This window comes from Cladophialophora immunda (genome assembly GCF_000835495.1).
Source record: "Cladophialophora immunda strain CBS 83496 unplaced genomic scaffold supercont1.5, whole genome shotgun sequence".
NCBI lineage: Eukaryota > Fungi > Ascomycota > Eurotiomycetes > Chaetothyriales > Herpotrichiellaceae > Cladophialophora > Cladophialophora immunda.
In genome coordinates, this window is record NW_015622545.1 from 3,675,129 (window position 1) to 3,689,478 (window position 14,350).

The following is a 14,350-nucleotide window of genomic DNA, read 5'->3' on the forward strand; positions in this document are numbered from 1 at the left end:
CAGGACGGCACCTCGACAATTTGAGAGACCATTTGAAGCCGAAAACGGAGCAAGGTTGGCTTCTAACCAACAATGTCCAAGAGCGTGTGACATTGGCCGTGAGGGTTGACCCAAGGGCTAACTCACAAGGTTAATTAGTGGTGGTGGTGTTGGTGGATAGCCGTGGGCGAGTGTGGTTGGAGCTGGATTGAGGTCGATTGGTGGAAGAAGCACCAGTTGCCCAAGGCACTACGCTGGCTGGCTGGGCCCTTTACCAGCCACCAGCCGCCACCGATGTCATGGCGTCATTCGGCAAGGAGGATGTATGTCAATCAGGTTGCTGGCAGAGAGGAGAGAAGGGATGAAGGGAGCACAGGGGAGTGGGAGAGATCGACGGAGAGATGGTTCGAATATACCTATCAGTACCTAAGGTAATTCAAGCGCCTAAGGCCGACGGTCCCAGCATTCCTACCTAGGCAGCCTTTATAGGGCGTGTAGGTACCTGGACTGTGGGCAAGTTGTAACGAATGGCCCCCATTGCAGACAGGCAGCCACAAGCCTCATGACTGAACCACCCTCGAACCTGCACCTGCAGCGGGCGGCCGTTCCTGGGGCCCGAGGCGCGTCATAGGGCAGCATCACTGGCTGCAAGCTCCTTCAACACTGCCACTCTGCCACCTCTGCCACACTTGGCCATCGCATGGACGTTTGTCAATCAATTGTCTCGTTCACGAATCATTCTTGCTCATCCCCAACCCTGCTGGCTGATCCTTCTCCTCTCATGTGCCACATCTAAACCGTCCAAAGTCAATCAGAAAAATCCCACCGTCAACCAGTGGCTCAAAGGCCTAAGCGACACAGGGGTGCTATGGGGTAGTCCTGCCCCCCCTGCACCACCACCACCACCTCCTCCTCCTCCTCCTCCTCCTCTGCTGCCCTGGACGCCACCTGTTTATCTCTTCCCGTTGCGATCTTCGAGCCGCTTGTGGCCACCCCGGCTAAAGAGAGACAAGTTAAAACGAATCCACGTCCAGCTTCCTGCAGCTCGTAGCTGCCAGGGCCTCTTGAACCTGCCTCTTTTTCTCCCCCCAGTCTCCGATCCCACTTGCGTATCACGATTCGGTTTGCCTGCGCCTCTTTTCCTCTTTCATCATCCTCTGCTCTCCATCCTTCTCGTCGCTCTCGTCGTTCCGTCGAACCAGACACACTGGCCACGGGGCATCCGTTGGAACAAGTCAAGCCCGGCCCAGTCCCACCAGCCAAACCACAAACCCATTCCCAGCAGAATCCACCAGCCAGGGTGTACCCAAGAACAAGGACCCTTTTATTAGTTCGTTCAGCACGGGCCTGCCTGCCTGAGCCACTCGACCTCTCCTCGCTGCTGTTACTCCACTCGAATACCGTCACCACCTCCATCACCCGTAGCCCTCAACCACTGGGCCGGTTCACAACCATACGAGTCCGTCACTCATCTTTCCTCTCCTCTTCCCACTCGGCCTGTCGCGAACCATTTGCCATAGAAAGCCAGTACGGCCAAAAGTAAAAAAGCTTCTGCTGTATGAGAGCCCGTCGATCTGACGAGCTGACAGCCTTCGAGTCAACTTCGATCCAAGAGCCTCTCACATTCTCGAAATTTGACCCCCGCTCCCAATCGCGATTCATCAGATTGCAGTCAACTAAACAGTCAAAGATCCTCGTCATTTCAATTCGGCTATCCTGTTGAGATCCCTACCTGCTGCCAACCATTCCGAAGCATTTACGGCGCTCACCTCGCTTCTGTCAAACGAGTACCTACCTACCAGTTATTCTGCTGCCCTCGTCGCTTTCAGTCCCTCCCTTCGCCCTTTCTCGTACACGATATCGGCAGCGGCGAAAACCACAGCAACTTCTCTTGCGCCGCAGATCCCCAGGCCGTATTTCTGTCGCGTTCGGCGGCGCGATTCCTCAACCGTTTCCCCTCACCGTCGAAACCCGGCCTCCTGCTCCTTTCGTCTTTTTCGCACTTTCGTTCTCTTCAACTTTTGGTCGCTTGAAGTCTCCGCTCATTGAATTGAGGTTGAAGCTGTCTGTTCGCCCGAACGAATAGAAGTTCATATTTCTCGATACGCCTCAGCCTCGCCTTCTGAATCCAGCCCGCAATCAAAACCTGCGAAACCCGCCGAGAAACTGGCCAACCCCAGACATTGTGCCTTCATAACATGCTGCGCATCGCCGTTTGCCGGGTGTTTAAGAGATAGGAGAAGAAAAAGAAAGGGAATCATCGGCGTCTATTAGCCGACCTGGCAATCTGTACAATAAAAACACCTTGCGTTGCCGTGAGGCTGAAAAGCGCCTCGTGCTCAGCCTACACTTTTTCAGCTCGGGAACCCCAGCCCTGTCCAACCTATGCGCCTTTCAAAAGGTACGCCATCCTCATGCGTCTTTATTCATGTCGCAAATCCCCTTACTCTCCTTTTATGGATTACGAACAGTCCATGACCGCCTGCCCGCCGTTTCTACTCCTCAAGCACATCCTAACACGGGAAGAGATGTCGAATGCACAGCCTGTTGCTCAAGGACTCGCACACTGACTATTATGTAGGCTATAGTGACTCTTGCGGCCTTAGATCTTGTTGATGGCTGAATCCAGCCCAGATCCGCAAATATCCCCAGAGGCTTCTGTTCCGACCTCTCCCACATTCGTTAAACCACCCAGCTCAGCGCAGTCTCCTTCCAAAGCCCGAGCCAGCTTGCGCGACGACTTTGAAGAGTCGTCGAGACCTGGGAAGAAACCAAGGCTCGAAGGCCCTTTAATGACTGCCGCCGTCGCCTTTGCCGAGGAACGACACAAAGCATCTCCATCTACGCCTCCTCCGACATCTGGAACAAGTCCAAATCCGTCTCACCAAGCCCGAAGTGCGCTCATGGGCGCAAATCAGAATGTGACGAGCAAAGCTCTCGAGCCAACGTCGGACATACCTTCAGATCCTGCGACTACAGTCAGCGAGCCACTAGCTGTAGTTGCGGAAAATATTCAGCAACCAGGTGGATCTGTTCCAGAAGGCTCTGCGTCCGGAGACAACCATGCACCGTTGACTAGTCCAACAAGTATGTCGAGCGGTGGGACGTTGGGAACCCTCGAAGGCATGCCGGCCGTCTCGGGCATGACCACCACCGTAGGCAGCCCCCTCGCGCTCGAAGAAACAGTCCGTCAGGTCGTGAATGCAGAGGCAGGCTCTACCTCTCCTGGCGGTGTCGCGAAGACGGGGGCGCTCTCGTATCCGACCCCCTTCTTACAACCACAAGTGGCGGAAAACGCTGCTAGACGAGGGATGAGCTTGCCTCATTCCGGTACACGACAAGGTACAAAATCTCCTTCCAGCAAAAAGCACAGATGCCCCTACTGCGCCACCGAGTTTACTCGTCATCACAATCTGAAGAGCCATCTGTTAACGCATAGCCAAGAAAAACCCTACGTCTGCTCGACCTGCTCATCCCGCTTCCGCCGCCTTCATGACCTCAAGCGGCACACCAAGCTCCACACCGGCGAAAGGCCTCATATCTGCCCCAAGTGTGGCCGCAAGTTTGCCCGAGGCGATGCTTTGGCTCGCCATAACAAGGGGCCGGGAGGTTGCGCCGGACGGAGATCCAGTATGGGCAGTTTTGGTGGGGAGGAAGAAGTGGATGCGGACGAGTCAATGGAGGGCGTGGTATACGGCGAACCCGAACCTTTGGAGGATGAAGAAGGCAACGACAAACGACCAGGTATCCGCCGACAAGCACCTTCGGGAGACGACACGCTCGACGATCCTGCCCATACGTCTCGAATTCCGAGCACGTATCCTCCAATACAGGGCCGTCCTCCGGGTGGCATCGCCAGTGGTCAATTTCCGCCTCGACCTGGATTTAACCAACAAGGTGCGGGCCCCAGCAATGCTCCGGTGACTTCACCTGCGGCAATCCCGTTCCCACCCATGTCCGGGTCGTCGTCGAGCGCGCGGACCTCCGCTCCAGGGACCGTCTACCCACAGAATCCAATGACAGAGAGTCCAAAACCTCTTTCGCCGGGCCAAACGCAGAGGGTTGGTCAACTCCCTGGAGGCGACGGCAGCATTGGCAGGAACCGATCACCAAGCACGACCTTTTATCCCCAAGCGCACGCACGATCCGGCGGTGGCTCAGGGTCGTCTCTGGGCGTGCCCTCGAGTGGTCCTCAGTTACCACCTCCTCATGCGTTAAACCCGCCGGATGCGAGATATACCTTGCCCAGTCAAGGCGGGCCGGCGCATCCTCCCACTCAGCCTAGTGGGCCACCTACTCACATGAGTGGGAGTGGCCCCTTGTCATCTCACAGCAACAGTCTGTCGAGTCATGGTCATTCCGGCCATGGCAGCGGAGAAACGTCCAAAGCCATGTTTGCGCAAGAAGAGCGACTATGGGCATATGTGACGAGCCTCGAACAACGGATGAACAACATGCAGGAAGAGATTAATTCATTGAAGCACCAACTGGCCAATGCTACACAGCAACAACAGCAACGGGTTTGAAACGTCTTTTAGTATGATACAGAGCACTCTTAAGCAACAACGATTTTTGCTCGCCAACCAGACGGAAAGGAAAAGCAAATATGACGCTACAGATATTGTTCGGGCTTCGATGTGGAGTTCGAATACGAACAGCAAAAACATGGCACAGTCAAAAAGCATTAACAGGGCATGCTGCCGGGGTTTTATCCGATTCTAGCATTTTGCTTTGGGCACGTTACAGATACCCCTCGTGTTGCATCATTTTTTACCCCTCTCTCTTTTTAATTCACTCTATACGAAGGGACATTGCAGGTTTCCAAAAGACTGGGCGTCTTTTCTGTGTGTACGGGTTTCGGCGTTGAGGCAACGGAGGCGGGTTGGATTGGCCTTGAGATATAGGCCAAGCGCAATGCGACGGCGCCATGATGATCTCAGTGCTCGTGACGGGGATGAATGCGGGCACGGACAAAAACCGGCTAGGGATGGGATCGGTATGAGTTCATTGACTGATGGGCCAGATGATTGTGTTTGTTGTTTCACTTATTTCACACCAATGTGTATATGTACATTACGGACCATTTTTTATACTGTCAACCAAAGATTGGCCAAAAGACCGCACGGAACCTGGATTCACGCTTGCCATATAAAGGCAGTTACATCGGAAGGGGGCATGGGGCAATGGAAGCAGTGAATACAGCTGGATAGGGAGAGAAAAAAGGAAGTCTGTCCGGAAATCTAGGTGAAATGCACCATCCTGGAGTTCTCCTACTGCCCTACATGAGCCGTACCGAATCTCGATCCATTTTATCAAGTCTGCCCATCGGTATAAAACAAGATGCATCCGTATTGACTACCCTTTCATTGCGGCGCCACATAGCCGTCCACATCCGTCGAGTTACTGAGTGCGGCATATTTTGTGTAGTTCTGTTCGTACTGCTCCAGCTTGTTCATGACCGCCTTGTAGGCGTCGGTGCCGACGACGACCCGTAACGGCGGGTTGGGCATGATGGCCAGTTCATACATGGCCTTTGCGCCCTTCTTGGGGTCTCCTGCCTGCGTGCCGTGGCGGGCGGTCATGTGTTTCTCAGCGTTGAGATCTGGAGTGACTGTTAGTGATGGAAGGAGAAGGGGACAAGGTGAGAAGAGACGCACGGTCATACGCGGGATGGCGGGTGGCGAAGGTCATTGAGCGGCCAGCCCAGTCTGTTCTGGAGGAGTGTCAGCACCGGAGCATGTAGGAGAGAGAAGAGCATGATGATCAACAGCAAACAGCACAGGCAAGAAAGACGACACAACGTACCTGAACCCGCCCGGCTCGACCAGGGTGAACTTGATCCCCCACTCGGGCTTCACCTCATGGCTGAGAGCCTCTGTGAAGCCCTCAACCGCCCACTTGCTTGCGCAGTAGATGCTGAAGAAGGGCACGCCCCTCTGCCCGCCGATGCTGGTGATCTGCTGGATCAAGCCGCCCTGGGGCTTCTGCTTGTCCCTCATGGTCTCCAGCGCCTCGCGCGTGACGTCGAGCAGCCCGAAGAAATTGATCTCCATCTGCTGCCGGATTTGCTCGTCGGTGCACTCCTCGAAACAGCCCGAGAGGCCGTACCCGGCATTGTTGACCACCACGTCGACGCGGCCGAATTTCTTCAACGTCTCGGAAAAGGCTTGCTTGATCGACGCCTTGTCCGTGACGTCGAGCTGCAGCGCCAGGTACGTCTCGGGGGTGGTGTTGGCGAAGGATAGCTGCGACGGGTCGCGGGCGGTGGCAGCCACAATGTCACCGCGGTCCAGGACTTCTTGGGCGTAGTCGCGTCCGAAGCCGGTCGACGTGCCGGTGATGAGGAAAACTCGAGGCATTGTTTTCGGTCGAGCTTGGATGATCTTGTCCCCCCTTTTTTATATTCTTCAGGGACGTTACTGATTGATCGAATCGACTGTCAGGCCTCCGAAGACACCACCAAGAGTTCAACCAGTGGACGCAGAAGCGTGTATATCGCCGACGTCACCAGACTTTCGGTTCGTCGTCTCTGCGTCGTTGGAGCTACCTTGACGTTGGTGGCCTCTTACCTTAGAAAAACTCTTCTCCCGGATCCCTGCTATAAAAGACCAACTTGCTCTGGCTACTTTTGGTCCTGGACGTTTCCTTCTCTTCTGATTCCTTATCGCGCAAAGCAAGATTGACCTGCTCTGGACGTCTCCGAGATCCTTTATCACGGAAACGTTTGACAGAGGTCCCCGATCCACCGAAACCTTGGGTTGACCCTATCAACGGCGGCATTTTGATTTCGATACCCGACTGACCGGATTTGGGTTTTTCTGGGTGTTTACGGAGACGCCTGGGCGAATCGCAGGGAGAGAAAGACCGTCGCGAAGCTCGCCGGAGCTAGCCCCCACCGCTACAGAACTACACCTCGGGGATTTCAGCTGTGACGGCTCTATATCTTCAGGGAAGAAGAAGCAGACACTTTCTTTGGGAAGAGGAGGACAACAACAAGGACGTTTCAGCAACCGAGTCGCTGTACGTAATTGTGGTGGACCGCAACCGACCTGATCGCCAGAGTCTTGCAGCCCTTGCTTCCCGCCTTTGCGCCAAAGAAACGCCCTGTTTCGCGGCTCTTGGACCGCAATTTCGGGCGCCCTCGAAAGAACTGGATACGGGCGCCGACATTGTCGGTCGTCGACGCGAGGCGAGCTGGAGACCCGATAGCCGACAGATACGAACGACCTTGTGAGCTATACCGGATCCTCGTATTTCGAGCCCAGGGAGCCCAGGGGATCCCCCACCTCCACCGCCTCTTCGTCCCGAGCCTCAAGGATCCCGCGAGGCCAGGACTCTTTGTCACTTCCTCCTTCTCGACTTCTGGCATACTACCCATTCACCACAAACCGCCAACCTTGGGGTCTTATCACTTGGTCTACCACTGTCCATTGACCTGCTTCTGCCCAGCTCTTGGGGCTTTCTGGTTCTCAAATCTCGGCAAAGCTCCACTTGCCAGTGCAGACCACGTGCGCCCCAGCGTTGTACAGAAGGGTTGAATTTTGGAATCGCGGCGACCCTTGTTGCAACACCACTTTAGACAGGGTCTTTGGCCTCCGTATTGCATTTGATGAGTTCAGGACAAGGCTGTAGCACGCATTGATCCCGAAAAGGACCGAACTCTTTGGATTCAGGAGCCTTGTCTTACTCTCAGCCTTGCAGAACACACTCCCCCCAGCCAGTTTGCAATCATGTGGAACAATTCACCCCATTACTACCCTCACCAGGGCCCGCCTGGGCCTTACATCCATCGCCAGTCCACCATGAGCGATCAGATGTCCGTCTCTTCCGGAACGACTGGAGTCATGAGCCAGGGGAGCCATCCTCAGAGCTACAACGTCCAACAAGCGACCCCACACGCCTATAACACCACCACGACCTACTTCTACCCAAGCAGCCACGTTCATAACCCGCCTTCTCACCCACTGGCCCAGAACCATCCATATGTCTCGTCGCCACCGATCGCAACAGGCCCTCCACCATCGCTCACAAGCATCCTCTTAACTTCCGCCCCGCAACAATTCGCCCAAGCAACAGAACATCCCTTCCTCCGTCTGGCGGGGCAAGGTAGTCTTCCCAAACACACTTTATCGCGCTGGCTCTCCCAAGACCGGCTCTACGCGCAATCCTACATCGGCTTCATCGGCTCTCTCATCGCCCGTGTCGACCTGCCCTACGTCAACGTCACGGAGAAATCGACGTCCTTGCGTTGGCGCATCGTGAATTGCCTGACCGGGGCCTTGCAGAACATCCACACCGAGTTGAAATTCTTCGCCGACACCGCTGCCAAGTACGGCCTGGAGTTGGACGCGCCAACACGCGCCGACGGCATGTTCACGGCCGAGCAGGCCACCAAGCAGTACATCGACCTGTTTCGAGCGTTTTGGACCGACCCCAGCATGAGTCTGCTCGAGGGCATGGTCGTGCTGTGGGCGACCGAGACCGTGTACCTGAGCGCGTGGAACTACGCCAGGTCGTTTGGGGAGAAGCCTCTCGCGGCACTGGACGTGGGCGGAGACGCGAAGGAGACGACCAAGTCCGAAGGCGTCATGTCGGAACTCGAGGGCAGCGAGGTCAACACGCTGCACAACGACAGCGACGGCGCCGCAGCGACCGACAAAAGCACCGCTCTCGACGACGCGGAACCCACCACCACGAGCACGGACCGCATGGAGTCCCCGCCCACCACCCACGCGAGCGACCTCGACGGCGGCGCGCTCCGCGACGCCTTCATCCCCAACTGGACCAGCGCCGCGTTCGAGGCCTTTGTCGCCGAGATCGCCGAGCTGACCGACCTGCTGGCCGAGCGCGAGGACGCCGTCAACCGCAAGCTGGACGTCTACCTCGCCGTGTGGAAGCATATTTTGGACGTCGAGAGGCGGTTCTGGCCCGACGTGGGCGCCGGCGCCGAGACCGGTTCTTGAGCAGAAAACCCCTGAGAGAGAGAGGGGGGGGGAGGGGGGGGGAGAGTAAGGACCCCAGGGCCGGAGAGGGTTTACAATCACAATTTTAGAGCGACGTGGACCCCAAAAAGAAGAAAATCGGTCTCGAGATCGGAGACGAAAGTCGGATCAAAGTCACAATCAGACCCGACTGGCGATCGGTGCTAAAGGGAGAACTGGGCATGATTGTGTGTGATGCTCCCACGTTGTTTTCTTATGTATTACTAGGTAGGTAGGTAGGTACGTTACTATCTCGTCGACTGCGGGATTTGGGATTCGGGATTCGGGCTTTGGGCTTTGGGCTCTGGCTAGCTAGTTACAGAATACCGGGTCTGGGGTATATTTGGGCTGCGATGCCCTGCTCGGTACATGTCTGTTTCGTCTAGCTGGTGTTTCTACAGCGCCAGCGGTGTATTGGGTAGGATCTAATCTGTGTGATAACTTCGAATCGGGAACGGGTTTCATCATTGTCATCCTCATGCTTCTTCTTGCCAATCATTTGAAATCTAGCTTCTCGCGCGTGCCGCAATTACCTGGACAGATGATCCCCTCATATCTCATAGCTCCAACCTCTTGCTCGGTCCGAGGGATATGCCACCCGCTCAGCAGGCTCCATGGCCATATAAAGCCTCGATCCTCGGAGTGGTGATGGACCCAACTCTCGATCCCAGTGTCTCGTAAATCCCTGACACCGGTCCCAATGGGACGGTGTATCCCTCGCAAGGAGCTTCGTGGAAGCAAGCAGCTATATGGCAGAGAACCGAGCACCTGCACTTTCACATGGACCGCGAACCGTGACTGTTAAGGATCATGGAATGTCCGCGCCACTCCTGCTCGTCGGCCAGACCGCTGCGAAGACCTTGTAGAATTGGTCTCTGGCTCGGACAACCGGTGACGCTGACTTTATAGCCGGGCTTTGCTGCTTTATTCCTAGCTTCGTCACATCCTCTGTTGGGCGCTCGGTGGCGTGGAATGATTTTAGGATGCACTTGTCCCCCAGAGCTTGAGATGGTGCGTTCACATTCAGACATAGCAATTGATGCTGGGTCCGGCAGGGTTTCGGATGCAGCTCTTATCACTATACTGGCCGGACGTTGTCGGCGTGCCAGAACCCCATCACAGCACCCGTCTCCGTAACCCAATCTCTGGTAGCATGAACAGCCGCCTTGGCCATTCCTGTATTCTTCCTTCTGTGGCCCTTCTTGAAACCAACACCTTCTCTTTCGCCCGTGGCATACTCGGATCCCATGCTTGGCAAAACATTCTCTCCGGCGCTGAGGCTGACGAATAGGGCAAATGGAACGAGCCACACGCACAGCCCAAAGTATGATGCAATCTCGGTGAAAGTGGGTTGGTCATATATGGGAGGTGCCGAGTACCAATCTCGTCTGCTGCTCGGTGGTGCACCCCGATATGGACCTCCTCTTGTAGTTGCGTCGCTGAAGTGTCTGAACCATAACCAATGGTTAAGGATGACCAAGGCACAACTCGTAAGGAAAAAGGGATCCGACAGCTTCACGATGGGGAAATGCCGCAGGTTCGTCGCGTAGACACCGTGACTGGCCACGCCCAACAAGGTGAGATACCAGGGGAATCCATCGACGAGCCAGAGCAGTAACTGTGCGACTACCACGGCATAGATCAGGCGCTTGAGGAGTTTGGCACTGAGGACGGTGTGCTCTTCGACGAGCTCGGAGAGGTAATAGAGACCCGAAGCAATGGAGAGAGTGAGGAATGCGAACCCTAGGATGAGCCCGGTGTACCCCACGAGGGGAAGAATCCACATGATTCGTTTGTGTGCGCAGGGGCACGACTTGCTCTGGTCCGAAATCAAGAGTCCGCAATGGCGACCGCCAGAATTAGGGAGGTAGGAGTGAAGATGGGAAGGGCCATGGAGGGGAGGTACGGCAGAACGAGGTGGCGTTGAGACCAATCTGTTCAATGCCTCTCTCACAAGATGACACTTTGACAAAGAATGCACGGCGCAGAGCCTGCGCAAAGTGACGTCGATTCTGCCTCAAAGGGGGTTCTTGGCATGTTTGCTAGAGAGGCCACTTTGGCGACACCGGCGGCAGCAGCGGAGCTTTACAGTCGGCGCCGCGCCTCGGCCGCAGTTCCATTTCCTGGTGGATTCTGTTACAAATGAGAATATACCAGTACCGGGGACTACCGGATCATGAGGTTTATTTCGTCGACAGCTCATCCACCCCGAGTCTCGTCCAGCGCAACAATCAATGAACCAAAAAGTGTTGGATAAGAGATATTGACAGACTGCCGACCCTTGATGCGCTCGCTTATAAGGGGCCAGCGTCTCCGACCCGGAATCTACAAGACCAGATTCGCTCCTTTTGCGCTGATATATACCCTGCCCTCTCTGAACTTCGTATCGTGTTGTACATTGATAGATCCGTCCCTCCTCTTTTTAGTAAAGCTACGTTTGGGCCCTCGTTGGTCTCGCGTCGTTGGATATCAGCGGCCGCCGCTGCTGCGACTGCTCCAATCGCGATGATCCGTCGTGTGGTCTTCGTACTCGACACGGTAATCGATCGAGTGCATAATCACTCCGTCCGTGAGGCCTTTGACGCTTTCTGAGGTGTTGTCCGGTTGCCGCCCGCCGGCGCCGCGCGAGCGGTTTCTATTCGTGTTCCGAACCGTCTCGTCGTCTTCATTGTCACTCCGGCTGCGTACCGTCGAGGTAATTTCAGCCTTGCTGGTGGATGACAGTCCCAATTTCGTGGCGATCTTGCTTCCCATGCCGCTGCCCGCGGCGTACGTGAGACCAGCACCGGTCTTGCCAGCAGAATGCTCCAATTCGAAAGGTTCAGATATGGTCACGGCACTGAGGCCGGCGGCCCAGTCGGCAAGGAAGCGCTTGATCGAAGGGATACAGGCTGTGACGATGGACAGGTTCAAGGCACAGGAAGTCCAAACCGAGGGTGTGACTGCGTGCCAAGTGCGATCCTGGGGAACTGAATGGTAGAAATCATCATATGCGACGATCGAGACTGCAGTGAATACCGGTGTGCTGTAAGTGTTCTGTCAGACAACTACGGGAAGCAGGCGTGGGACCACTTACGCTAATCTGATGGCAAACAGTGTGACCACCATCCATCGCTTGCCGTTGGAAACTTGGACCGACCGCATCATTAGCGCAGGCAGGAGGACAATCCCTACGTCGCTGGCGATGTCCATGGCTCGTAGTGCAATTTGCATCGCATATTGATCGATACAAGTTTGTGGATCAGCGCCAGAGCTTGGGCCGAGTGACCAATGATTCGGTGAACATTGAAAGGCCACCACGAAGACGCTGGCCACCCCCCAGACTGCGACGAAGCCGAGCATCCCATAGCAAGCAAACATAACCCATCGTAGCGGCTTGATAGCAATGATAAGCAGAGTTACCGCTGCTTTGGCACAAGCCAACGCCAGGACGAGAAGAATGTTGGAGGCATAAAACAACTGGTCTCACGTCAGCATCTTCCAACTGTAGAAGCACGCATGATGGGGAGCTCCTTACTTTACTGAGCTCGATGAGATCTGGTTCCTTGACCGCCGTTTGGTGTCGGCCCAGTCCCTTGTCTACCGCGAGGGAGATAGATATAGTTTGTCCGTATGCCAATGTCTGCGCCAAAGCTGAGTTAACAGGCTGTCCCGATGAATCCCAAGGAAATTTGGTCCTACAATAGCTGCAAACATCACGATGTCGTTTGACCCGAAGTTTCGGGTTGTGGCATATCTTGTCCATAGTTTGACGCCCACTGTCAACGAAGAAATGACAAGCAGGGTCACTGCGGTCGCCAGTGCAATTGGACCTCGATTCTGGGGGGTGATGTCTTGGAGTGGCGGGAGGAGAGGTTCATAGATACCACCATCGCCGGTATCGCTGCCCGACATGGTGAGAAGGCTGAGCGTGTGAGATGGCTATCTACACCCTCCTTCGAAGTCCTGGTAACAGAGGAGCGGACGACCCCTGGGGGAGGGTATGGTATATCTCTGCAGGCCAAGATGGGCGTCGTTTTGGTGGAAGTCCCAGAAACGAAAGGCACGGTATCCCGAGCAGTCAGTGCCTTGAGGACTCCCTAGCCGACGGCCGCGCAGCCCAAACATACAGTAGTTCGTGACCCTATACGTGAATTAAAGTCTTAGCCAATTTTACCCCTGGCAAGACTCAGGAACAGGGACTGCTAATGCAAAATGCAAAGGACCAATGCAACCGGCATGGCTTGTCCTCTGGGAGCGACGCCAATTTGATTCACTTACCGAACTGGGCGACCAGGCCAGAAGTGTCTCCGACCCTTTGCACCGACTGCAAGCGAACTGCTCAGACGGAGTTCGAGCGGAAAGGCTCTATGTCAGGAGATGTTTTGGAGTGGCAGTCAAGCTCAGAGATATTGATCACATTCGACACAGTAAACGTCGTAGAGTTGACCGCCCTGGTAAGTGATTTCAGAGTTGAGACACGAGCCAACAGAGCGAAAACTTGATCATGGCAAGGAAGTACTCGGTACTCGTGGCTTCACGTCCTGATCATCCAGCCACTCAAGCCTCTCAGCATCGACAAGGCACTTGACTCACTATCAGGGGCTCCGTACCAGGTGCCCGTAGCTACTGCGCAGGGCCGTCTCCGCTGCTTGCCAGGCTGGCTTGATGCCAATCCACCCAGAATGTCTGGCAAGAAATTGCTGGCCAGTTGAATTGAGGGCGAAAATGCCTCGCGTCCCAGGGGGCGTCAGGCTAGAAGCCTGGCAAGGCAGCGCATATTCAAGTCCCGTCCAGACTTCAGCTTTGCCCATCAGTTCTCTACGACTTTGCCGATCCTGCTGCTCGACGCAAGGGCCACGCTGATAAACAGTCTTGTTTCTTTCTCTGATTTGAGGACCAAACATGGCAGGCCCACAAGGAGCCGACGACGCTTCTGGCCCGGACATGCTGCCCAGAACTCTAGGAGATTTCACTGAACACAGAGTTGTACTTGGGAGTTTGTTGGCACGAGGCTAGCGGAACAAAGCGGGCCATTTGACAAAGTGTTGGAGGATTGACACTAGATGCCCGTAACGCTACCCTGGTCCAAGGTAGCGCCGTTGATAGCGGCTGCCAAGTAGGTAGTAGGTTGCAGTAAGCGGCAGGATTGTAGTGTGTAATAGTCTTGTCGCAGGAATTGGGATTCCGCCAGTACACAAGTGCCCATTCCCATCACTTTGATGGACAGTGAGGATCGTGTAGAGGTGATTGAACAGTATGAGATGAGCTGTAGGATGGAATTGGCCTTATCATGTCCTTGAAGTGATGGACAAGCAGCCAATCCCAATCCTCGAGTTGGGGTAAGAGCTCGAGGTTGCAATGCTGGCAGTACTTGGCAGCATATGCCTCTAGACCTTAGATGGCATAAT

At 55.2% G+C, this 14,350-nt stretch overlaps 5 protein-coding genes across 9 annotated transcripts; 2 read left to right on the plus strand and 3 right to left on the minus strand.

Moving 5' to 3' along the window:
* The first annotated feature begins 928 nt into the window (after positions 1-928).
* PV07_09402 lies at positions 929-5,324 on the plus strand. Of its 5 annotated transcripts, none has more exons than XM_016396661.1 (3): positions 929-2,380; positions 2,561-3,321; positions 3,424-5,324. In XM_016396661.1, the coding sequence occupies exons 2-3, from the start codon at positions 2,595-2,597 to the stop codon at positions 4,503-4,505; spliced, it is 1,809 nt and encodes a 602-aa protein (XP_016246517.1). In that variant the 5' UTR covers positions 929-2,380; positions 2,561-2,594; the 3' UTR covers positions 4,506-5,324. The 5 variants fall into 5 exon arrangements, with proteins under 5 accessions (XP_016246517.1, XP_016246515.1, XP_016246513.1 ...); XM_016396659.1 differs by having other exon boundaries at positions 929-1,518; positions 1,569-2,380; positions 2,561-5,324; XM_016396657.1 differs by having other exon boundaries at positions 929-1,506; positions 1,569-2,556; positions 2,609-5,324.
* On the minus strand, positions 5,213-6,742 carry PV07_09403 (uncharacterized protein). The gene is made up of 3 exons (XM_016396662.1): positions 5,785-6,742; positions 5,637-5,692; positions 5,213-5,581 (listed from the first exon to the last, which is right to left on the minus strand). The coding sequence occupies exons 1-3, from the start codon at positions 6,336-6,338 to the stop codon at positions 5,343-5,345; spliced, it is 849 nt and encodes a 282-aa protein (XP_016246518.1). The 5' UTR covers positions 6,339-6,742; the 3' UTR covers positions 5,213-5,342.
* Positions 6,743-6,934: 192 nt separating this feature from the next.
* Positions 6,935-8,959, plus strand: PV07_09404 (uncharacterized protein). Its single transcript, XM_016396663.1, has one exon. It carries the CDS (start codon positions 7,710-7,712, stop codon positions 8,940-8,942), a length of 1,233 nt encoding a protein of 410 aa, XP_016246519.1. The 5' UTR covers positions 6,935-7,709; the 3' UTR covers positions 8,943-8,959.
* Positions 8,960-9,222: 263 nt separating this feature from the next.
* Positions 9,223-10,930, minus strand: PV07_09405 (uncharacterized protein). Its single transcript, XM_016396664.1, has one exon. The coding sequence runs from the start codon at positions 10,744-10,746 to the stop codon at positions 10,039-10,041; it is 708 nt and encodes a 235-aa protein (XP_016246520.1). The 5' UTR covers positions 10,747-10,930; the 3' UTR covers positions 9,223-10,038.
* A 499-nt stretch (positions 10,931-11,429) lies between these two features.
* On the minus strand, positions 11,430-12,854 carry PV07_09406 (uncharacterized protein; the record flags this gene model as incomplete). Its single annotated transcript, XM_016396665.1, has 4 exons — positions 11,430-11,985; positions 12,037-12,419; positions 12,478-12,582; positions 12,642-12,854. The coding sequence occupies 4 exons, from the start codon at positions 12,852-12,854 to the stop codon at positions 11,430-11,432; spliced, it is 1,257 nt and encodes a 418-aa protein (XP_016246521.1).
* Between the last annotated feature and the right edge of the window lie 1,496 nt (positions 12,855-14,350).

Excerpts from the sequence above, each read along its gene's own strand:
- PV07_09402 (XM_016396657.1), top strand. The coding sequence starts at position 2,408 with ATGTCGCAAATCCCCTTACTCTCCTTTTATGGATTACGAACAGTCCAT. Across the intron at positions 2,557-2,608 it reads ACTCGCACACTGACTATTAT|CCCAGATCCGCAAATATCCC; the intron begins GTAGGCTATAGT and ends GGCTGAATCCAG.
- PV07_09403 (XM_016396662.1), bottom strand. The coding sequence starts at position 6,338 with ATGCCTCGAGTTTTCCTCATCACCGGCACGTCGACCGGCTTCGGACGC. Across the intron at positions 5,693-5,784 it reads GTCGAGCCGGGCGGGTTCAG|AACAGACTGGGCTGGCCGCT; the intron begins GTACGTTGTGTC and ends ACACTCCTCCAG. Across the intron at positions 5,582-5,636 it reads CCGCCATCCCGCGTATGACC|ATCTCAACGCTGAGAAACAC; the intron begins GTGCGTCTCTTC and ends CAGTCACTCCAG.
- PV07_09404 (XM_016396663.1), top strand. The coding sequence starts at position 7,710 with ATGTGGAACAATTCACCCCATTACTACCCTCACCAGGGCCCGCCTGGG.
- PV07_09405 (XM_016396664.1), bottom strand. The coding sequence starts at position 10,746 with ATGTGGATTCTTCCCCTCGTGGGGTACACCGGGCTCATCCTAGGGTTC.